Source organism: Onychostoma macrolepis, chromosome 07, assembly GCF_012432095.1.
Source record: "Onychostoma macrolepis isolate SWU-2019 chromosome 07, ASM1243209v1, whole genome shotgun sequence".
NCBI classification, from domain to species: domain Eukaryota; kingdom Metazoa; phylum Chordata; class Actinopteri; order Cypriniformes; family Cyprinidae; genus Onychostoma; species Onychostoma macrolepis.
The window spans coordinates 45,168,326-45,192,638 of NC_081161.1; the positions used below are offsets into that span (position 1 = coordinate 45,168,326).

General features: G+C 39.4%; 1 protein-coding gene across 2 annotated transcripts; it reads right to left on the minus strand.

Annotated features, from left to right (window-relative positions):
* Window positions 1–17: 17 nt before the first annotated feature.
* Window positions 18–10,127, minus strand: slc12a10.3 (solute carrier family 12 member 10, tandem duplicate 3). 2 transcript variants are annotated; one of them, XM_058781620.1, is made up of 26 exons: window positions 9,740–10,127; window positions 9,520–9,609; window positions 9,290–9,365; window positions 9,002–9,097; window positions 8,553–8,692; window positions 8,194–8,304; window positions 7,987–8,098; window positions 6,679–6,809; window positions 6,168–6,252; window positions 5,555–5,712; window positions 5,263–5,370; window positions 5,042–5,165; window positions 4,862–4,963; window positions 4,582–4,737; window positions 4,008–4,107; window positions 3,827–3,938; window positions 3,578–3,712; window positions 3,376–3,482; window positions 2,848–2,930; window positions 2,666–2,752; window positions 2,403–2,501; window positions 2,213–2,324; window positions 2,045–2,131; window positions 1,819–1,951; window positions 1,568–1,635; window positions 18–751 (listed from the first exon to the last, which is right to left on the minus strand). In XM_058781620.1, the coding sequence occupies exons 1-26, from the start codon at window positions 9,983–9,985 to the stop codon at window positions 613–615; spliced, it is 2,997 nt and encodes a 998-aa protein (XP_058637603.1). In that variant the 5' UTR covers window positions 9,986–10,127; the 3' UTR covers window positions 18–612. The 2 variants fall into 2 exon arrangements, with proteins under 2 accessions (XP_058637603.1, XP_058637604.1); XM_058781621.1 differs by having other exon boundaries at window positions 9,290–9,384; window positions 9,740–9,891.
* Between the last annotated feature and the right edge of the window lie 14,186 nt (window positions 10,128–24,313).

The window sequence follows — 24,313 nt, forward strand, 5'->3', positions numbered from 1 at the left end:
AGAGAAACATACAGACACTCAATGAAATCTGTGTTTATTTCAGCTGGAATATATTCTGTATATGTTGTGATGCTTAATTGTTTATTTCATGTGATTGAACAGCTTTTATAACGTTTTATACTTGGTGTAATGAGACAATGAAAGTTGAGATGTTCGTCATTGTGCTAAATTGTATTTTTCACATTGAAAAGCAGATCAAAACATACGTAATTCATCATAATCTAGTATTTATATTCAGTCAAAATGTAACATACTAAATTATTGGTTATAATGTTTTGGTCAATGAAATGTAATTTTACAAAGCATGAACAAATAAACTTATTTTATAATATTATAATTGTGTCTTGTTTAAATTGCGTTAAACTTCTACCCTCAAGTGAATGGCTTTCCCATTTCTATTCTATCCTCTCTAGCTGAATCATTAACCTGTATCATCAAACACATTAAACAGACATAAGAACGTGTGAAATAAACATACATCCACAGCCACTGAACAAGAGGAGTAAGCAGCTCATTTCAGATCGACAGGTTCGACATCTTTACATGATTCAAACTGACAGCAGCTGAGCTTTCCACGCAGTGATAGATGCATTTAATGATGAACGGTCACATTTACTGACAGTAGAAGGTCATGACGTTCTCCTGGTTTCCTCGTATGAGCAGGACGGGGCAGTGGATGCCGTAGCTCAGAGCGTCCAGCCAGGCCATATAGAGAGAACTAGGACAGGTGATATCAGGGACCGGAAGAGAACTGAAACACACACACACACACACACGGTATAATGAAGAGACTTATTAAAAACACACGCTACCAATCACTCGTTTGCTTAAATGATTGAAATCAGTTCTAAAGACAACAATAATTGCTCTTACATGCAAACCTCCTTAGAAAACAATTAAATTTGATATTTTCTTTGTAACGTTCTCACTTTCCTTTTTTAACAATTGACTGTTTTATTTAGTTCAATGATGGTCAATTGGTCGTCTAACTTTTCTGTTGACGAAAGTACTCATGTTAAGAGAGCTGAGAAGCTTTAATGAGTTTTCCTTCAAAAATACGCAACATTTTAACAAATTGCTTGTGATGTCATTCAACTGACAGTTGCTTATTGGCTTAAAAGGAAAAACAATTGGGATTTGTCAACTGGTCTAAATATCTATAGTTAATTTCAGTTTTATTTTAGTATGAATTAAACTATTACAGTTTTTGTTTATATTTTGAATTGGATTTTATATATATATTATTTATTTATTTTTGGTCATTTTGTTACTTTTTTTATCATTTTCATCTTTTTTTATGCTAAAAAACATTAGGAAATTAAGTAAAGTTTAGATTTTTTTTTTACATTTTATTTTATTTTTGTAAATTTAGATTTTTTTTGCTCCCTCAGTTTCCAGATTTTCAAATAGTTGTATCTCGGCCAAATATTGTCCTATCCTAACAAACCATACATCAATGTTTTTATTTTATTTGATTTCAGTTAATGTTTATTTTTATTAAGTAATGTTTTGTTGTTGTTGTTTATAACGGTATTAGTTAACGACAATAACCCTGATCTGTACTCACATTAGAACCAGAGCAGCATGAATTGAGTTCTTCTTGATTATCTCATTTAGTCTCACTGTCCTCTCCACCTGAAAACAAATGACGGTTTAATAGAGGGACAGATTATGAGACTCAAGTTGAATTTATTTGTTAATTTACACATTATTTCAAAGCAGCTTCACAGAAACAAACTGTTGTCTATAATGCATTATTGCTTTAACACTGAGAAGTTTTACTTACAATCAGAACGTCACATGCTAGCAAACACACACCTTTGGTTTCATGACCTCCAGGTCTTTGCTGGACACTTTCCATGGACTCAGTCTCTTGAGCTCCTGTACGTCTCCTCCGGCCTGTTCCTCACTCAGCCTGAAGGGGGCGATGGTTTCCTCGTACCGCTGCAAACTACAGGAACAGAGAGAGAAAACCAGGAAAGTTACTATAAAGATGCATTTTTGAATATTTGTATTTATGAGCATGTTTGTGCATGTTTCTCACTTTTTCGCCAGAGGAGTTTTATCCACGTCTGTTATCACGACGATGTCCTCGATCTCCAGCCGGAATCTCTTTAACAGCATCTTCATGCTGCAAAGACAAACAGGTTTAATGAACCACTGTTTCTGCACTTCAAAACTAGAAATGTAGATACAAAAATGATCAACTCGCTCTTTGCGGTCTTCCTCCATGGTTTCTCGGCCTCCTAAGATAAAAACTCTGAGTTTGCTCTTTTTCCAGCGGTTTCTTCTGGTCAACAAATACGGCACTAAAAGAGTCAGACCTAAAAGAGAGCAATGAGAAAACAAATATGGAAATTACTTTCAAGATAACTTTTTATGTTCAGGCAGCTGTGTCTCACCTCCATCATCAGAGATCCAGTAGATGTCGATGCTCTTCCTGCCCTGTTTCGTCTGAAACACCGTTCTGACCTGCTCATTTGAGCCATCATCAGAAATATCTGGATGAGACAAAAAATATATATGGCCAGCTGTCAGATCATCACCTCCAAAGAAGCTCGATTGAAACTATGCAGCTTTGTTATTATAATGATGACATCAAGACTTGAAATGTTTGTCAAATTACATTTATATGCACATAAAGTACAATTTCTGTGTGTTTCACCTGAATTCCGGTCGGTCTCGTCCTTTTCACACGGCGGGATGTCATCTGCGTCGAATGCCGGGTTATCAATAGCAGATGATGATCTGCCTTCAAACACAACAAACCCACATCGGACTTGATTGTATGACCCAAAGTGCAAAGCTGAGCCATTTTCAATCCATCATATGGTATAAAACACACACCTGCGCTGTGCAAATCAGCCGTTATGTCCAATCCGTCCATCATTCTCAGAACAGTGATGCCGTAGCTGGAGTCGAATGCGTCGCTGAACGAGAAGCATTATACAACGTCAAAATACAAAGAAAAAGTGATTCACTGGTGTATGTGACCATGGACCACAAAACCTGTCATAAGGGTCTTTATTTATTTATTTTTTTATTGAGTTTTATACATTATTGATGTATGGTTTGTTAGGATAGGACAATATTTGAAAATCTGGAATTGCATTTAAAGTTGTCCAAATGAAGTCCTTAGCAATGCACATTACTAATCAAAAATTAAGTTTTGATATATTTATGGTAGGAAATTTACAAAATATCTCCATGGAACATGATCTTTACCTAATATCCTAATGACTTTTGGCATAAAAGAAAAATAGATCATTTTGACCCATACAATGTATTGTTGGCTATTGCTACTAATATACCCGTGCTACTTAAGACTGCTTTTGTGCTCCAGGGTTACATATATGAACAAAAGCAGCAGCTCACCTGATGGTGTTGACGTAGTCCTGTAAGCTCTCCGGTTTACATTCTTGCCAGTTCACCTTGTATCCCAAAACCAGAGTGTTGGGCTTCAGTTTACCGAGACCTGAAGCCTAGAAAGACCATTGACGAGAACAGCAAAGACTCTGTGAGTAGAACAAGACGACCAGAAGAAAGCTAGCAGATCTGAAGCTAGTGACAGTGGTACCTGCATGAGATTATGTGTGCCCTCTTTCAGATTGTCAGCGGTGAAGGACGTGTAGAAAGAACGAACTTTCCTCTGATTGAGCCAGTCCACCAGCATATCGGTGCTGTGCTGCGGGAAACTGGACTTCTCATCCTCCTGAGAGACAGAGAGCAAGAAAACGCCATCACAAGTTTGAAATAAATATATTCTTTTATTTAGGAAGGACGCATTAAACTGTCAGTTTATCTGAATAAGATGAATGTCACGTACCATGATAATGTTCCCACAGATCATCAGGCTGATGTTTTTAGTGAAAGTCCCCACAAAGTCCACCAGAGCAGGACGAACGTTAGGAGGACCGGTCAGAACGAGACACTGAGGCCTAAGAGATATAGATGTGAGCGGCTGGTGTATCGTGAGCTGAAGCAATCAGTTTGCTAATAATCTTTACCTGAAGTTTTTGACGTGGTCTTCAACACCAGTCAGAGACATCGAGAAGGACAAAGCCATGTTGTAGAAACCCGCCTGATAAGACGTGCCCCAGTTCACATCTGGACACACGATCAGACAACAGTTAGTGCATTCACATATCATGCTAATGGCAAACAGACACATTTCTTTAATCTCTGCTAAACGTATACTGAAATATAAATTTAAAAAATGCATTTGGGATTCTGTAGCTAGCTGGTAAAGCATGATAAATCCAAATAAGTGGAAATGTAATTTGAGAGGTCTTATGGAAAATCTAATGTTTTTTCAGTTAAAAACTAAATGATAGTTTTGGTGCTGCAATAACAAAAAAACTAGGTTTCTTTTTTCTATATTCTATCTACTCGTTTTCTTAAAAAACCAAAAAAAAAAAAAAACCTTGCTATGTGTACTGTGTTAGGCTAACTCAGACTTGTCATAGCACTTGCATGTCGTTGCTCTTGCTAAATGACTAAATGTAATGTAAAAATATTAATGAACCTCAGATGCATATTATAATTGGAAAGTATTGGTTATAATCTGCATCATTTACTCACGAGGTTTTTTATAGGTGACGTAGCCTAAGAGGCAGAGCACGATAGCAAAAGTGACAAGAGCGGCCCACCACGTGAACAAAAACATGAGGAGGAAAGACAAGACTGCAGCAAACAGAGACGTCCATGGAGAAAAGTATTGATACTGTGGCCGCCAACCTACGAGACACGACAAACAATTTCAGATGTATTTATGTTTGTTCATTGCATATTTGTCCGTTCATCCAGTGTTGTTTACACAGTGCAAAACTGATGAGGTTGATGATGATAATGAGGTTCTCACCGGGTGATTGGGTGATCGACGCATGGAAGGTGCTGAAGTTGATGAGACCGTAAGAGCAGAGGAAGAAGTTGGAGATCAGAGGAGCAATTGTGTTCAGGTCACCTGAAAACATCAACATGACACCAAACGTTAAAGCTTCTGCAGAGAGAGATACACCTCAGTAACAGATCCAGGACTCACCAATGAGGATGAAAGCCAAAGCGATGGTGAACATGAGCATGTAGCCTCGCAGAGGTTCGTTGTTTTTCCCGTAACCTTTTCCGAAGAAGCCGATATAGGGGTAGATGTTATCCTTACACAAGCACTGTGACAAAAAAATAAAAATAAATAAAAAACATAAAATGTTACAGTCAAATGTTGAATAAAAAACATTATCCTCAGACCACAGCCACACCATCTACCTGGAAAATTTTAGGAGCAGACACCAAGAAACCCAGCGCTGACGACAAGGTGGCGGCAAAGATCCCGATGGTGATCAAATGGCCAGATCCTGAAACTACGGCAAGAATCTGGAGAAAAATAGCTGTAATATCTTTCATCCATCTTCCAATAGTTAAAATTTGAACCACGTTTCTATAGCTTAAACTGAATGCCAATGTCATTGGTAGTTATTATGCTGAATGCATTGATGTGAATGTAAAATCTACTCAGATGTGAAAATCGTGTTTTTGCAAACAGGGCTGATGCACTTACCTGGAAATGGTTTGCCAGTCCAAAGCTACATGTGTGGTTCTGCTCACACTGATCAAAATTCCAGCCTAATTTACAGCCCAAACCACTGCAGTGGATCGAAGAATTGAGCGCTAAACTATCGTTCAGACTACCAGAGGCATCTCTTACAACACTTGCAGCTGAGGGAGAAGAGAGGGAAGTGCCTTAGTAAGGGGTTTATTAATAAGATGCACATTTCATTGTGACAGAAATATGTCTAATAGTAGTAGATGATTATCAGCATTGGCCGATACATTCATCTGTTTGGCTGATGGTGTCGGAATAGTGGCCAATAATTGGCAGCTAACATTCAAATATAATTCCCATTTGATTATTTTTTGCAGATTATTATTTATTTTATTTTTTTTACCAAATCTAACATTCCCAAAACGTCCTGGGGACCAAAAATTGCTAGCTGGATATAAATCTTTTTTTTTTTTTTTATCAAATTCCAATTACGTTTTCACTATTTTTTTTTTTTTTAAAGTGTAATATCATATCAGTCGCACTCGAAGAAATCAAAAGTGCTGGCCATAATAAATCAATCATTCAGTCAATCAATCAGTGTCGGTTGGCCACTAATGTCTAATCTCACCACATGTGATTGAGATCAATAAATAGCTCAAGGTGGTCCAGAATATGGCCAGCAGGGTCCCTTTAGGAATCCCACCCGATGGATCCTGGAATAACACAGACATGTATGTAATTTGGGTTACACTTTATTTCGATAGTCCACTTTAGACATTCTACTAACTATAAGTAACTTTGTAACAACATGTCAACTACACGTCAACTAATTCTCATTAATTTGCAACTACATGTTTACTAACTCTCAGAGTAGGTTTAGGGTTAGTTAAATAAGTTGACATATATGTGCTAAGTTTCTCATAGTTAGTATGTTGTATGTTGTGGACCCATCAAAATAGTGTTAGAAGACATTAAGCAGACAGTCTACTAATACTCTAATGACTGTTAGTTGATGTGTAGATGCAAAGTTACTTACTGTTAATAAAATGTCTAAAGTGGACTATTGAAATAAAGTGTTGCCGTAATTTCTGTGGCATTTGAAAGGCACATCAACTGAAGCACAAAAACAACAAGATTACCTTGAGATCTCCACAGATGTTGACTCCAGACAGGATTCCTGTGGCAGAAGGGAAGAAGATGGAAAACATCCTGAAGAAAGATCCATCTTTGCCTCGGAAGGAAGGCAGCAGATTCTCAACGAAAATCTCAGCTGGGAGGAAAAAAAAGCTGGTTAGGTTTGGCTGTTGCTTCACCAAATGCTCTGGCTGGTGGACCACCATCACTTGGTAATGTAAGTCATAATTATGGAATAAAAAGTAGAAATTATGACATACCAAGTCATAATTGAGATAAAGTCAATTATGAGCTAAAAAAGTAATAATTCTGAGAAGTCAAGTTATGACACATGCCATAATTATGGGATAAAAGTCAAAATTATGAATACTAAGTGATAATTAAGAGGTAAAATGTAAACATTATGAGATAATTATTTATTAGATTAAAAAGTCAAACTTATGAGATAAAGTAGAAATTATGGGTAACATTTTACACTCTGAAAAAAAAAAAGTATGTTATTTTACGGATTTATTTTTTACAGTGTATTTTAATAGTCCATTTTAGACATTCTACTAACAGTAAGCAACTTTGCATCTGCATGTCAACTAACAGTCATTAGAGTATTAGCAGACTGTCTGCTTAATATCTTCTAACACTATTTTGATGGGTCCACAACATACAACATACTGACTATGAGAAACTTTGCACATATATGTCAATTTATTCTACTAACCCTAAACCTACACTTACAGTCTACTCTGAGAGTTAGTAAACATGTAGTTACAAAGTTACTTATAGTTAGTAGAATCATAATCATAATTGTCATAATTGAGATTTAAAAAGTCAATATGCTAACAAGCTAAAATACTTCAAATAATTAGAAAAAAGATAAGTCAAAATGATGGTAAAATGGCAATTATGAGATAAAAAGTTTGGATTATGTAGAAGAAAGTGAAAAAAAAAAACATACTAAGTTAAGTATAGGATAAATTAGAAATTGTGGCATGAGTCATAACTGAAACGTAAAGTAAATTTACCTAAAATGTCATAATTAAGAGAGAAAATCCATAATTACGATGAAAAAGTCTAAATCATGACATACTAATATATATATATATATATATACTTAATGTCACCATTTTCACTTATGTCATAATTATCATTTATCTGAGTCTGTTTTTTTTGTTTCTTTCTTATGGAGGAACTGATCTTCTATATTAATTTGGTTTGTTGTTGTAGCGGGACAATAAAATATTGACTCCATAACTCATAAACAGGAGTTTACTGGATGGATTTGAAGGCCGCATTAGATCAGGATCTTGTGTACTCACCACGATAGCCAAAAAATCCCATAGCCTGCTTCTCTGTGCTAGGGGGAATGACCGTCCCCGCAAAATAATTAGCTAAGGAGAGCAAGAGTGCGATGAAGAACAGGATCTGAGCCTGTGGTGGGGTGAAAACCAGGGAGAACAATGGCAGTGTGCTGTCAAAAGAGGCAGTATTGGGAAATTAGCAAAAACCAAAGCAGAAGAACATACCTTCGCCTCCCAAGCCATGCCAGCAAATGTGATGCAGAGGAGGAGGATGACAGTAATCGTCCCAATGATCCTCACATCATTGACATCGTCCACCATCTGAGCGTTATTGTCCTGAAAAGAGAGAAAACGATTGTGAGTGAGATATTAACAACTGTGCTTTCAAAAAAAGAGACAAATAGAACCAAGTCAATATCACCAAAAACATCTTCATGTTTATTCATAGAAAGTATGGACACCTCATCAAGTTGAGTAAAATATTGAAAGTGCTTGTATGGAATCAGTTTGTCCCCCCTTTAAGCAGCTCTTTGAAATTCTCACAACCTGAAAATAAATACATTTGGTTTGTGAGTATGTCTCACTTTAAGAACATCTCTGACGGTCTCAGCGAAGCCCACCGTGTTGAGTGAACAGGCGAGAGCGTTGGCGAATGCAAAGAGCAAACCAATGGGCGCTCCGAGCTCCGGACCCAGACTCCGAGAGATCATGAAGTACGTGCCACCTGGAGGAAAGGTCACTTTTTGCTATGACTTAAAAAAAATAATAATACAGCACACTACATTTGTTTAAAACAAATAAAAGCAATGCATTTCTTCCACAGTTTATTTCTCAGGTAAACATTTCTTGTTTTGAGTATGTTTATACTCAAAACAAGAAATGTTTACCTGAGAAATAATATATATATATATATATATTTTTTTTTTTTTAATTTGTAATTTTTTTTAAATGGAAAGCAAGACATGATTCTGATCAAACCCAACATAAAATCAAATAAAACATGCTCTTGTGGTGAACAATTAATTTCTCTCACCAGAGAAGACCTTCCCGTTGGTGGAGATTGCAGACACTGAGGTTGCTGTAATTGTTGTGATGGTGACAGACATGCAGATAATGACGTAGGTCAGAACTGCAAGCAAAAATGCAGAATTTAAGGGATTCCTGTGGCACATACTGTATGTAAAATGCCTGTAGATATGGCCTAAAGATAATTCCTGGAGATAGGACAAAATTGACTGTTTAAAAGTTGTTTGAGAATGTACAATGAACTGAATTTAGGATATGAACTGAATTAAATAAACCTGATGGAGGACTGACTCACTGATTCCAGCTTGAGATGTGATCCACGGCAGTCTCAGATACATAATGACTCCCCAAATGTTCAACATACAGCGGATCTGAAATGAAAACACCAAACTAAGAGATTGTTTAAAGAATTCAATCAATTGTATACATTTTATTGTATTTATAAGATTTTTATTTTTGAAGTATTCTTAAGTAAATTACATATGGATAACATCAAATAAAAATGTATCATTGCTCCTTTCTCACCAGGACTCCCAGAACCCATCCAAAGCGAACAAGCTTGACTTTGGGCCGTCCATCTTCCTCTGGTGGTGGAGGAAGATCATCGGGGTCCGGCTGTTGACAGGAACATCCAGAGAATCAACATCAAATTAAAAAGTGTTGCCATCTTAATAATAATAATCATGTACAATATTCAGTTAGACTCACAAACTTAACAAATGACCACTTCTGGAGTTTTACTTACTGGTTTGCGTAGAACATCCAGTGATGGTCTGGTGCTTTTTATACGTCCCGACCAAGTGTCTTTGGCATAAAAGTCATATTTTGGCAAGGGGTCCAGCGGATTGTAGAATGACATTTTTCTCTTGTCCTTCTCTTTCCCATAATCAACCTCCCCCATATCCAGAGTAACTCCTTGAGGCGGGATGTTGCTGTCCGAATGCCGAACTCCTGGGATGAAGTTTCTGATACGTGCAACATATCTGGCCATGGCGGATTCTTTGGGACTTTTGCCTGTGAATTTCCTTACCTTCCTGCGTTAATCCTTGTGAAGATCACAAAATGATCCCTCAGATGCACAGAAATCACATCTGGCAATCACAGCATATTTCAGCGAGCCGTGTGGACTTGACCTGGCCTTCCTCTGCTGTCAGGAAATGAGTTGCATTTTCTTTTATACCTTAACTGAGTCTACTTACATACACCCACAAATACATTATTATACGTACACAGACATTGTTGCAGAACCATGACTGGAGGTTATCTGTATTGTGTTCGAATGCTATCTTTGAAATCTTGTTTGGAAATATCGTTAAACTGGTTTCACATGGATCTGTCAAACAGAGACTTTGTCTGCCAAAAGCTAACCTCTGACTCAGTCATGTAGAAAATAAGAGAGAGATTAATATCAAACTAGTCAACATTACAAGCAAGCAAAGAAAAACAAATACTGGAGTTTGGACATCTGAAGATCAGATCTCCTTCACCCAAAGTCACCGACATTAATGAAATGTTTACAGATCATGTTGATGAGCTGACAGACTCTGAGGCTTTGAAATCTGGGCTGCATTTCCCAAAAGTACCGTAAGCCTAAGTTGATCGTAGATCCATTGGTTTCAATTCGATACTTTTGGGAAACGCAGCCCTGCGTGTTTTTCATGAACACATATTGGTTGGATAAGCCTGGAAATGTGTCATAAACTTGGGATTTTCCATGCTTTGAAGCAAGTTTAAAGTTTGTTCAGCTGTTATCAGAGCAGCATGCAACATCTCAAACCTGCTCACACACCTTAAAGCATGCAGGAAAGAAAAATACATTAATTAGATATTTTTGATACATCAACTGACAATGACCATGGAAAGACTTCAGCTCAGGCACTGCTCTTTCACAGATCATCAACTTTGCCTCAGATGTTTCTCCTGAAATTCTACAGTAGAAGTAAAAACAGACCCAAATTGTCCATCAGTGGAGCTTTAAAATGCAAGATTTGATGAGAAATGTTTAAGTTTATATCGAGATATCTGACAAATCTAAAACATCGTTGAGTGCTCTTCTAAACGAGGAAAGCTGAAATTACTGGAGTGCTTTTCTCAGATCTGAGAAGCAGGAAACTCTAAGGCTTTGAGAGGTTTGAACACGCTATCATGTCAGACATACAGCACATTCAGACCAGGGATAAACTGTATACTCAGGACAAGAGGTGTGTTCACAAATGTCAAATTTGGACAAGGTGTCACATGTATTTTGTTGTAAATTTTATGCATTCATTATGCTATAGCTAAAACAATACTTTGTTATGTTTTACAATTTGCAGTATTCATTTGGCAAACAAATTTGTATAGTATACAACAGTGGTTCTCAACCACATTCCTGGAGGACCCCCAACACTGCACATTTTGCATGTCTCCTTTGTCTGCTCTACCCATTTCAAGTCTGTGGCTGTGTCTGAAATCGCCCCCTATACCCTCATTCAATATTCACTACATTAGTCCACTCATACAGTTCACTTGAAGGAGTGAATGAAAATGAGTGAGTGAATTCGGACACCGAGTGAGTGCACCGGAAGGACTGCCGCTTTGCTTGCTTTTTAATAATCATTTGAAATGGTCAGCTCCAGTAGTAAGATTAAAGGATTTGTCTTGAACTCTGTCACGGAAATTATGTATAAACCATAGTTAAACAATTTAATAATCAATTTACAAAATTTTAACCTGTGTTGTATTACGCTGTGGACTAGCGCTTTTAAAATGAATGGATGATTCAGCTGCGGGTGCCATCTTCTGGTGAGACGCGGGAATTCATTTGGCGCGTGACTCTCACAGTGCATTATGGGTTATCTCTAGCCGTTGAGTGTACATCGGTTGTACACTCGTTTTTGCGGTGCAGTGTGGGATTGAATGAGTGCACTCGAGAACGTCCACTATGGTTTCGGACACCACTAAAAATGGCTGTCCACTCAAATAGTGCCCTATTTGAGGGTATGGGTGCGATTTCGGATACAGGCTTTGAGTCTCTACTAATAAGCAGGTGACCTGAATCGGGTGTGTTTGATTAAGGAGGCATGCAAAATGTGCAGTGTAGGGGGTCCTCCAGGAATGTGGTTGAGAACCACTGCTATACAAAACACTCTAATGAGCTGATTGAGGAGGGTTGAGTTAATTAGTGCAAACAGGTGATACTGGTTACTGACAGTGTTGGGCAAGCTACTTGGAAAATGTAGTGAGCTAAGCTAACAGTTACTCCTTGTTAAATGAAGCTTCACTACACTAAAGCTACAGTCCTGGGAAATGTAGCAAGCTAAGCTACAGCAACTTGACAAAAGTAGTTTACTACAGAGATATTTTTTTAAATTTTTTTTAATCATTTTTATATTAAACAAACATCATACCAATCAATGCTCTCTCAGTGATCAATAAAATTGTCAGTCAAGCAGATAGACAGGCATAATAGTTCAGTTTAATTTTTTATTCAACAACTGTTCCAAACCATTTTGGCAACAAAAATCAGTATCATGTACAGGGCCGGATTTACTGTACCTCATATTGTGACACAGGCAAAATCATTTTTTGTGGCTTTATTGATACATTTATATAAATGGTAACACTTCACAATAAGGTTCATTAGTTAACATTAGTTAACTAGTGTAGTTAACATTAACTAAGAATGAACAATACTTCTGCAGCATTTATTAATGTTAATTTCAACATTTACTAATGCATTATTACAGTTTATCTCAGTCGCTTTGGGGCATTTCTCAGATCAGAAATGAAATTCTCAAATCTACTTGTTCAACCTCCACATCATCTAGTCTCTTGTGCACATCATAAGAGCAGTTTCTCATTTTCAACAAGTTGCAATTGCTTTGGCACGTTCATGCAATTGATTATGTACATTTGTCTGCGTTTTCCTCTTATCAGTTGCTAATATCATGTTGCTGAAAATGTATTATATAGTTCTCTGTGCTATAGTCTTACCCCTCAAAACATCTAGTCATTAGTTCATCGGATAAGTCATTAAATGCAAAATGGTTGATTTAGTTGTCATAAACTGTCAAGCATATTTTCTACACATTTCTATTAGTCTTTTTGTAAATTTGCCATGTATTGTGCAGGTGAATCTTGACTTTCACTAATGAAGAGAATGTAGATCAACCAATTATAAACCAGTTCTCTGAAATTCCTCATACAGTGCTGCATGCAAAAGCAAAGCTCTGCCTGTGTTTGCCTTTCTAATTTTGTATTTTCGCCTTTGTGCCCATATTTTTTTTTTCTTTTCTATATCACAATGACATTGTAAAGTTTTTTATTTTTATTTTTTTTGTCAGATCACTAGTAAAAGTGTAATTGTGAATCCTATCCAGTCTCTTTCAATCAATATCCCCACATACAGTAATGTGTAAATTTGTACTTTTGAAAGGATATATGGCAAACATAAGAAGCACAGCCTTCTGCATTTCAGTACAGTAACTGTCATCCAAACTCTTGCCATAGTTTACATCAGGTAACACTAACAGAGAGCACTGTTATATTGACAACATGACTAAGCATCTTGCCTGTCTTGTTTGTGAACAATGACACAAGGACTTTTCATTCTGATGGCACTGATATGTTCATTGACATAAATACTTACTTTTGAGAGATGAACTAAATATTTTGAATGAGTTACAGGCTTTTGCATGTAATGTTTGTACAAATTGTTTTGAGAAATGCACATACTTTGCGAATATTAAGGATGATTCGAGAAATGCACCAAAGTGACTGAGAAAAAACTGTGAAATCAAAAGTTGTGTTTGTTATCATTAGTTAATGCACTGTGAACTAACATGAACTAGGCTACAATGAACGACTGTATTTTCATTAACAACGATTAATAAATACTGTAATAAATGTAGGCTATTGTTGTATATGCTCATGTTAGTTAATACATTAGCTAATCTTATTGTATAGCCTATTGTTATAGATGTAGGGCCTATGGGACTGGCTACATTTATTTGCATCATTACATGTGTCATATTATTAACATTTCACCAAAATCAAGTTCAAGCTTTTGACCAGCTAATGTTTTTTTTTTTGTTTTGTTCTTTTCATCATTAGGCTGCCACATCAGAGGCAGTACGGGCATCGCATTTACATTTTCATGAACTTGCAGGTCATACAGTTTCCTGTCGCTATGTGGGCGCTCAGTTTTTTGGCCAAAGTATCATATTGTAAAAGATTCAGCGCTTCGCACAAGCTATCTGGCTGTGACTTGACAACAAATGCTAGACTAAGACACTCTTCTCCGCTCCTCAAATAGAAAAAAAAAAAAAAACATTAGCCTTTATAAATATAGTGTTTCTTGAGTAAAGAAAACGCTACTTATTCAGTCAACAGTTCTTTATTTACCTTCAGACTGCAAACAAGCTGAGATGCTCTAAACGGCGCGCCGCACTTCATTACATATTTCTCAGCCCATCTTTAATTTCGTCTAATTCCTCCATCTCTATATTACCAATTTTATTATCTGATCACTCTGCTGTGTTGTGCAGTGTTCCTCTTTCCAATGTTAAAGCCAAGTCCCCTAGATGGCGTTTTAACATATCAATATTAAGTAATCAGACTTTCATTACTTCATTAAAATAATATATTAAGGAATTTCTTGAAATCAATATGCCCTCTCATGTGGATCCTCAAATAATGTGGGAATCGACTAAGTGTGCTATACGAGGATTTTGTATATCTTTCTCTTCTACTCTTGCCAAAGTGAAAATTCACCAGTTTACACAATTAGAAAATAAAATCCAATCATTGCAAAACCTACAAAAAACAACATTTTACTGAGCATCAGGCTACACAGTTGTCCTCTTTAAAAGAAGAATATGATTTACTTTCACACTCAATTATTATATGTTATATGTTTGGCAGTTCTGCAATGTTTCGGCTTCGGTGAACACTTCATTTCTATGATCAATACATTATACCACTCACCTGCAGCATCAGTCATAACTGGTAATATTATTCCCCCCTGTTCCCTTTGCAGCGGGGAACAAGGCAGGGATGTCCACTTTCCCCCTTATTCTTTTGTCTATCTCTTGAACCCTTAGCACAAGCCATCAGGAAATCTTAAGTATCGATTAAGATTCATGATCATAATCATAGTATTTCATTATACGCTGATGATATTATTCTATATTTAGACCACTTTGATGTTTCAGTCTCTAGTATAATTAAGGAATTTGATAATTTTAGTAGCTTATCAGGATATAAAATAAATTGGAGCAAATCTGCTTTAATGCCAATTAACAATATTAAAGTTAATTCTTCTATTCCCTCATTTATCCCTATTAAGGAATCTTCCATCTATTTGGGCATTACCATATATAAAACATTCATAAGATTGCCAGAGACAATTTTAATAATATTTTAGTTAAGGTCAAAAATGACATTCAGAGATAGAAGAATCTTAAAGTCTCTCTTCAAGGAAGAATTTCCACTGTTAAGATGAATTTGTTAAACCGATTACATTTTTTTTTCTCTATGCTACCACTTTCTCCCCCTCCAGGTTACTTTAAGGAGATCAACTCCGTAATTTCTAAATTTATCTGGAATGATAAATGCCCCAGAATTAAACTTACCACATTACAACATCCTAATTGCGCAGGAGGACTGTACCAAATTTTTAACTGTATTATTGGTCGTTCCAGCTTAAGGCTCTTCATAATTGGGTTTCCTCAATCTACAGTTTCTTAGAGAGTGATTGAAGCTGACAAGGTTAAACCAAATAGACTCCAAGATATTTTATTTACTGGCACAGGAAAAAAAGGGTATAATTATACATTTGGTCCGGTTGTGGCCAACTCTATTAAAATCTGGAAAACGGTGGAACGTCGGATATAGGAGGAACCTTCAAATTTTGTAACAGTACAGCTTTATGGCACAATTTTAATTTTGTATGCAGAAATCATCCATTTGTCCAACCCTCTTGGTCCTCTTTAGGTGTAAACACGTGCGGTGATATATATGATAACCAGGGCCTATGTTCATTTCAGACATTAAGAACCAAATTTTGTCTACCAGCATCCGCATATTTTGTCTTTCTTCAATTATGTTCTGCTCTCAAAGCGTATGGAGTTCCTTAGGCATCTCCCATCTCCTCTCATCCTATGCAGGATTGGATTGCACCATCTGCTGGTCGGCCTTCTGTTTCTTTAATATATAATAAGATTATTGATTGCATTACAAAACCTCTTTCTATTAAAACTATTTGGAATAGGGAATTATCTGACCTTAATTTTATCTGTCGACTGGGAGAGAGTGTGGTCTAATCTCAGTTTAACATCTAAAAATCTGGCTCATCGTCTTATTCACTTCAAAGTCATTCATAGAGCATACATAATTAAAAGCATACACATTAAAATGAAACTACAACCAAATCTCAACTGCCATATATGTAATACTACATCATCAGGTACTTTTCTGCATATGTTTTGGGAATGTCCTGTCGTCATCAGTCTATGGACACATGTAAACCTGGTTTTATCATCCTTACTGCAAATTGATTGGTCTGTTAATCCAAGTTTGTGTCTTCTTAATGATGATTCTTGTCTCTGTATAAGTTCAATGCAAAAGAGAATGTTGTTTGCTGGTTTTACAGCTGCGAAGAAGACAATAATACAAAACTGGTTTACACCGCACATGTGTGGAAAAACATATTGGATCCGTAGCCTCCTGCAAATAGTGACTTATGAACGTACAACAGCACGAATCAATGGGGCCAAGCCTTCTACCATCGATGCTTGGCAGTGCTTTCTCTTTTAATTGTCCTTCCCTCTCTCCCTCCCTTTGACTGGACTTTGAGATATTGAGTATGTGTCTGTTGTTTTTTTTTGTTTTTGGATGTTATGTATGAAAAATAAAAAAATGTTGATAACAAAAGAAAAAACATACCGGTAAGTGATTAAACATGACAGTCCAAAGTGTTGACGTGACGTGACGAATCCAGATAAACATCCACAGAACACGAACAGGAACAGGAACAGGAACAGGAACGAAGATGGCATAAACTGGAACGAAGACGAGACCAAACACAACCGGGACTCACAAACAACGATCTGACAAAGGAGATGAGAAAAGGGTGAGTATTTATAGGTGGTGTGATGAGCTGCAGCTGGTGATGGTGATTGAATCAGCTGGAGCGTGATCAGCGCCGATGAGTCGACACGCCCACACACACACACACACATCAACAACGAGCACGAGACAAGGAGGAAGCATAGGATTTATGAACCGTGACAGTACCCCTCCCCCTAGGAACGCCTCCTGGCGTTCCCAGGCTCCCTTACCTGTCGATTGTAATCCTCGATCAGGGTGTGGTCCAGGATGTCTCTAGCCGGTACCCAACTTCTCTCCTCCGGACCGTAACCTTCCCAATCCACCAAATACTGAAATCCGCGTCCCCTCCGTCTTGAGTCCAGAATACGATTGACCGAATAAGTGGGTTCCCCGTCTACGAGTCGCGGCGGGGGGGGAACCGGGGCCGGCGGATTAATACGTGAATGAAAAACGGGCTTTATTTTAGAGACATGAAAGACGGGATGAATTCTCCTGTACACCGGAGGAAGGTTGAGGCGGACTGCCACCGGACTAATGATCTTGGTGACAGTGAACGGGCCAATGAATTTGGGTGCAAGTTTATTAGACACGGAGCGGAGAGGAATGTTCTTGGTAGAAAGCCACACTTTTTGACCAGCGACGTATACGGGAGGCCTAGACCGGTGGCGGTCGGCTTTGGCCTTGGTGCGTGACCCCACTTGGAGTAGAGTCTCACGGGCTCTAGTCCAAGTGCGATGACACCTCTGGACGAAGGCGTGGGCGGAGGGGACCGCGACCTCGGATTCCAGACTAGGAAAAATTGGTGGCTGGTAACCTACGCTACACTCAAACGGAGATAGGCCCGTGGATGACACTGGCAACGTATTGTGGGCGTACTCCACCATAGACAGTTGTTGGCTCCAAGAGGAAGGATTCTTGGATACCACACACCGCAGCGTTCTTTCTAAATCTTGGTTGGCTCGCTCGGTTTGACCATTGCTCTGGGGGTGGAACCCAGAGGACAGACTGACAGTCGCCCCCAGTAATTTACAAAACTCGCGCCAAAATCTGGACACAAATTGGGGTCCTCTGTCGGAAACCACGTCCATCGGGAGGCCATGTAACCGAAAGACGTGGTTAACGACAATCAACGCTGTCTCCTTGGCTGAGGGTAATTTGGGCAAGGGAATGAAATGGGCCGCCTTCGAGAACCGGTCCACCACGGTCAAAACTACCGTGTGACCCTGGGAGGGTGGGAGGGCGGTGACAAAATCTAGCGCAATGTGGGACCAGGGTCTCGAAGGAACCGGCAGCGGTTGGAGTAACCCATCTGGGGGTCGATTGGAAGACTTACCAGTGGCACAAACCGAGCAAGCCAAGACAAAACTGTGAACGTCACGGGCCATGAGAGGCCACCAGAATCGTTGCTTGACTAAAAATTTACTACGACTCACCCCTGGCTCACTCGCCACAACCCAAAAGTGGACTGGAAGTCTAAGTCTGTGTCGGCGTGGAGCAATTACTGTCATAAGTCTTGTCTAGTGTCTGCCTGTCCGTCTGTTTCTGTTCCTGTGTTTCAGGAGGAGGCAGTGGATTTGTCTAACGTGCCATGAGTACCTGGACCTGAAGGAGGTGTTCAGTAAGTCTCGGGCTGCTTCTCTTCCTCCGCATCGTCCCTATGACTGTGCGATAGAGTTACTGCCAGGTACATCTCCGCCTAAAGGCAAGTTATATTCACTCTCGGTTCCAGAGAGGGAGGCTATGGAGAAATATATTTCTGATTCTCTAGCTACCGGCTTCATCCGTCCTTCCTCTTCTCCAGCGGGGGCGGGGTTCTTTTTTGTGGGGAAGAAGGACGGGTCTCTGCGACCTTGTATTGACTACCGGGGGTTGAACAACATCACGGTAAAGAATACTTATCCTTTGCCGTTGATGTCTTCAGCCTTCGAGAGGTTGCAGGGAGCCTCTGTCTTCACAAAGTTGGATTTAAGGAATGCTTATCATTTGGTTCGCATCAGGGAGGGGGATGAATGGAAGACCGCCTTTAACACTCCCAGGGGGCACTTTGAATACTTGGTTATGCCCTTCGGGCTATCCAACTCTCCAGCAGTCTTCCAAGCACTTGTCAACGACGTGCTGCGAGACATGGTCGATCAGTTCATATATGTCTACCTGGATGACATATTGATTTTTTCTGCGTCTCTCCAGGAACACGTGCAGCATGTTCGACAAGTGCTCCAGAGGTTGCTAGAGAATGGGCTTTTTGTCAAGGCGGAGAAATGCGATTTTCATGCACAGTCTGTTCCTTTTTTGGGTTACATCGTGTCGGTTGAGGGAGTGCGTATGGATCCTGAGAAGATTAAGGCTGTGGTGGATTGGCCAAGCCCAGATTCCCGTAAGGCCCTACAGAGGTTTCTGGGATTCGCCAATTTCTACCGGCGTTTCATTCGCAACTTCAGCCAACTAGCCGCGCCTCTGACTGCCTTGACCTCTCCCAGAACGACGTTCAGGTGGTCAGACGCAGCCGAGGCTGCGTTTACCAAACTGAAAGGTTGCTTCGTTTCAGCCCCCATCCTTATTACCCCTGATCCTTCACGTCAGTTCATGGTGGAGGTCGATGCGTCAGAGGTGGGGGTAGGTGCAGTGCTATCCCAGCGTTCTCTCTCAGACGACAAGATGCACCCTTGCGCGTTTTTGTCTCATCGTCTATCCCCAGCAGAACGCAATTATGACATTGGTAACAGAGAGTTGTTGGCAGTTAAGTTAGCATTGGAGGAATGGCGCCACTGGTTAGAAGGGTCGGGGGTACCTTTTATCGTCTGGACCGATCATAAGAACTTGGAATATATTAGAACGGCTAAAAGATTAAACTCCAGGCAGGCTCGGTGGGCTCTTTTTCGGTCGTTTGATTTTACTCTCTCGTACCGCCCGGGTTCCAAGAACATCAAACCCGATTCTTTATCGCGTATTTTTGACCGTTCCGAACGCCCGTCTACTCCCGAGCGCATTTTACCTGAGACCCTATTTGTCTCTACGCTCACATGGGAGGTCGAATCGAAGGTCAAAGCGGCCTTAGAAGGGGTAACGCCTCCGGTCCGTTGCCCACCGAACCGTTTATTTGTGCCTGAGGGGTTACGGTCCAGCGTTATTCAGTGGGGACATTGTTCCAATGTGGCTTGTCATCCAGGGGTCAGATCGTTCTGTCACGACAGAGACTCGGAAACAATCTGCAAGTAAGCTCAGTTTATTGGTAAGGTGAAAATGATGAATATTACAGTCCAGAAATAGATACAGGTTTGTGGCGCAGGGACTTTGATGGTCAGATGAGTCCGTGAAGAGAAGTGTTGACGTGACGTGACGAATCCAGATAAACATCCACAGAACACGAACAGGAACAGGAACAGGAACGAAGATGGCATAAACTGGAACGAAGACGAGACCAAACACAACCGGGACTCACAAACAACGATCTGACAAAGGAGATGAGAAAAGGGTGAGTATTTATAGGTGGTGTGATGAGCTGCAGCTGGTGATGGTGATTGAATCAGCTGGAGCGTGATCAGCGCCGATGAGTCGACACGCCCACACACACACACACACACATCAACAACGAGCACGAGACAAGGAGGAAGCATAGGATTTATGAACCGTGACATTTATGGCACAATTTTAATTTTGTATGCAGAAATCATCCATTTGTCCAACCCTCTTGGTCCTCTTTAGGTGTAAACACGTGCGGTGATATATATGATAACCAGGGCCTATGTTCATTTCAGACATTAAGAACCAAATTTTGTCTACCAGCATCCGCATATTTTGTCTTTCTTCAATTATGTTCTGCTCTCAAAGCGTATGGAGTTCCTTAGGCATCTCCCATCTCCTCTCATCCTATGCAGGATTGGATTGCACCATCTGCTGGTCGGCCTTCTGTTTCTTTAATATATAATAAGATTATTGATTGCATTACAAAACCTCTTTCTATTAAAACTATTTGGAATAGGGAATTATCTGACCTTAATTTTATCTGTCGACTGGGAGAGTGTGGTCTAATCTCAGTTTAACATCTAAAAATCTGGCTCATCGTCTTATTCACTTCAAAGTCATTCATAGAGCATACATAATTAAAAGCATACACATTAAAATGAAACTACAACCAAATCTCAACTGCCATATATGTAATACTACATCATCAGGTACTTTTCTGCATATGTTTTGGGAATGTCCTGTCGTCATCAGTCTATGGACACATGTAAACCTGGTTTTATCATCCTTACTGCAAATTGATTGGTCTGTTAATCCAAGTTTGTGTCTTCTTAATGATGATTCTTGTCTCTGTATAAGTTCAATGCAAAAGAGAATGTTGTTTGCTGGTTTTACAGCTGCGAAGAAGACAATAATACAAAACTGGTTTACACCGCACATGTGTGGAAAAACATATTGGATCCGTAGCCTCCTGCAAATAGTGACTTATGAACGTACAACAGCACGAATCAATGGGGCCAAGCCTTCTACCATCGATGCTTGGCAGTGCTTTCTCTTTTAATTGTCCTTCCCTCTCTCCCTCCCTTTGACTGGACTTTGAGATATTGAGTATGTGTCTGTTGTTTTTTTTTGGTTTTTTTTGGATGTTATGTATGAAAAATAAAAAAAATGTTGATAACAAAAAGAAAAAAACATACCGGTAAGTGATTAAACATGACAGTCCAAAGTGTGGGTTACATACATAATATGGAGTTATGCATAGAAATAATTAGTTGCTCATAAGTCCTTTTAAGATGATTTTAGGTGCATATGGAAAAGACAGTCTCTGTGAACAGAGGAATTTCAGTCTTGGGTGCGGGGACCCACCCAACGAAGTCTCTGGCTCGTGATTTCCATCACAGATTTACATGTGACGGTCACACGGTGCATCTCTTTGACCATTAATCTTGATTACTTGCCCCAAATTTGACGATCTCCTTCCCGCGTTGGACTTATCAATAAGTATTCTTTTGTCTTAATGTTGCAAGCTGTCCTGTGAAAGAGGCTTGCTTCAGACGGGCTGGCGCTAGGGACCTGATTTATGACATTGTCTTGTTCTCCGGGACCTCTCTGGAATTTCGGCTCCTCATGTTTCGATGTTCTGATCGAATCTTAAATTTGTCGGACTCGTTCTGATCCTACATCACCATGGTTGAGAATAGTGTGCTGAGGTACTGTATATTGTTTATATATAGCAATCGTTTATAAGGATGCCTACAAATGTAAACAACTATTGCTACCATCCTCGTTTAGCAGCTTTGAACTGAGTTTATTTGAGCTGGGTCGTTCCTTCAAAATTCTGTGTGCAGTGGTCTATCGGCCTCCCAGATACAATAAGGACTTTATAAATGACTTTTCTGCATTTCTGGCTGATATTATGCCTAAATACGATCATGTCCTTATTGTTGGGGATTTTAATGTCCATGTGTGTTGTCCTGAAAATCCAATGGCAAAGGATTTTTTATATCTCATTGACTCTTTTAATTTGGTGCAGTCTGTGTCTGGCCCCACACATGAACGCGGACACACACTCGATCTTGTTTTATCTTTTGGTTTACCTGTTCGTAACCTTGAGATATGTGACGCAGGGTTTTCTGACCATATGCCTGTACTGTTTGATATTGCTCTTGCCTGTAATACAGTTGAACCTCGCGCTGCTGTTCGCCCCTGTCGCATCATTAACCCTTCCACTGCTGTTCAGTTTGCATTAGTTGTCAGTCAGAACTATGCTATACCGGAGTCTACATGCAATGATTCAGAGGCGCTTAGCTCATGGTTGCACTCTACCTGGCAAACTGTTATGAATACTGTGGCTCCTTTGAAAATCAGGCAGCCAAAACCTAAATTTGAGCCATGGATGAATGACACGGTTCGTGCTGTCAGACGTGAGTGCCGTAGGGCTGAGCGCAAATGGAAAAAGGACAAATTGCATGTGTCGTTTCATATACTAAGGGATTGCTGGCGTCATTATCAGAAAACTGTGAAAGATGCTAAAAGAAATTATATCTCTGAAATTATTTTGTCAAACTGTAACAAGCCTCGTGTTTTGTTTAAGACTATTGATTCAGTTCTACATGTCCATAAGCGTCCTGTGTTGATGCCTCCTCTGTTGTATGTGAAAATTTTCTTCACTTTTTTATTGATAAGGTTACTTCCACCAGGGCTCTTATTTCACCTCCTTCTTATGATCCTTCAGTCCCTGTCCTCTGCTCTGCTGTCTTTGACAAGTTTGAGACGGTGACTTTCTCAGTATTACATGAGATTGTTGGTCATCTGAAGCCCTCAGGTTCTCCATATGATGCTGTCCCTCCTCGACTTGTCAAGGAGGTTTTTCCTACTGTAGGGCCATCTGTTCTTGCAGTTGTTAATAGCAGTTTGTCATCAGGTGTGGTCCCTGAAATTTTTAAACACGCAGTAGTCCAACCTCTGATTAAAAAACCTGCTCTGGATCCTACAGACCTTGCAAATTTTAGACCTATTTCCAAGCTACCTTTTCTTTCAAAAATCCTTGAAAAGATAGTTTGTAGTCAATTAATGGCATATCTGAAAGATCACAATATTCTTGAAGTTTTCCAGTCCGGTTTTAAAACTCTACACAGCACAGAATCTGCACTTCTAAAAGTTTTTAATGATATTCTTTTAGCTACGGATGCTGGTGATTGTGTTATTCTGGTGCTTCTTGATTTAACTGCTGCATTTGACACTGTGGACCATGAAATCTTAATTTCGTCTGGAGCAGTGGGTGGGCATCAAGGGCATAGCGCTCCAATGGTTCAGGTCCTATTTAAAAGGCCGGACCTTCTGTGTTAGCTGTGGTGACTTTGTGTCCTCTTCGGCTCCTCTCTCTTGTGGGGTACCGCAGGGCTCAGTTTTAGGCCCTCTCCTTTTTTCTCTTTATTTGCTCCCCCTTGGTTCAATAATCAGGAAGCATGGCTTGTCATTCCATTGTTATGCGGATGATAGCCAGATTTATGTGCCACTTAGAAAGAATGACACTGTTGGACCGTTACTTGAGTGTCTTGACGATATAAAGGCATGGATGGCTCTTAATTTTTTAAGTTTTAATGAAGACAAGACAGAAGTGATGGTTTTTGGTGGGACCACCGGGACCCCTCTGGTTGATTTGGGTGCCTTGGCTCAGTACATCAAGCCAACCATTACTAATTTAGGGGTGAAAATTGACTCAGATTTTAAGTTTGACAGTCAGATCAGGGCAGTAGTTAAATCA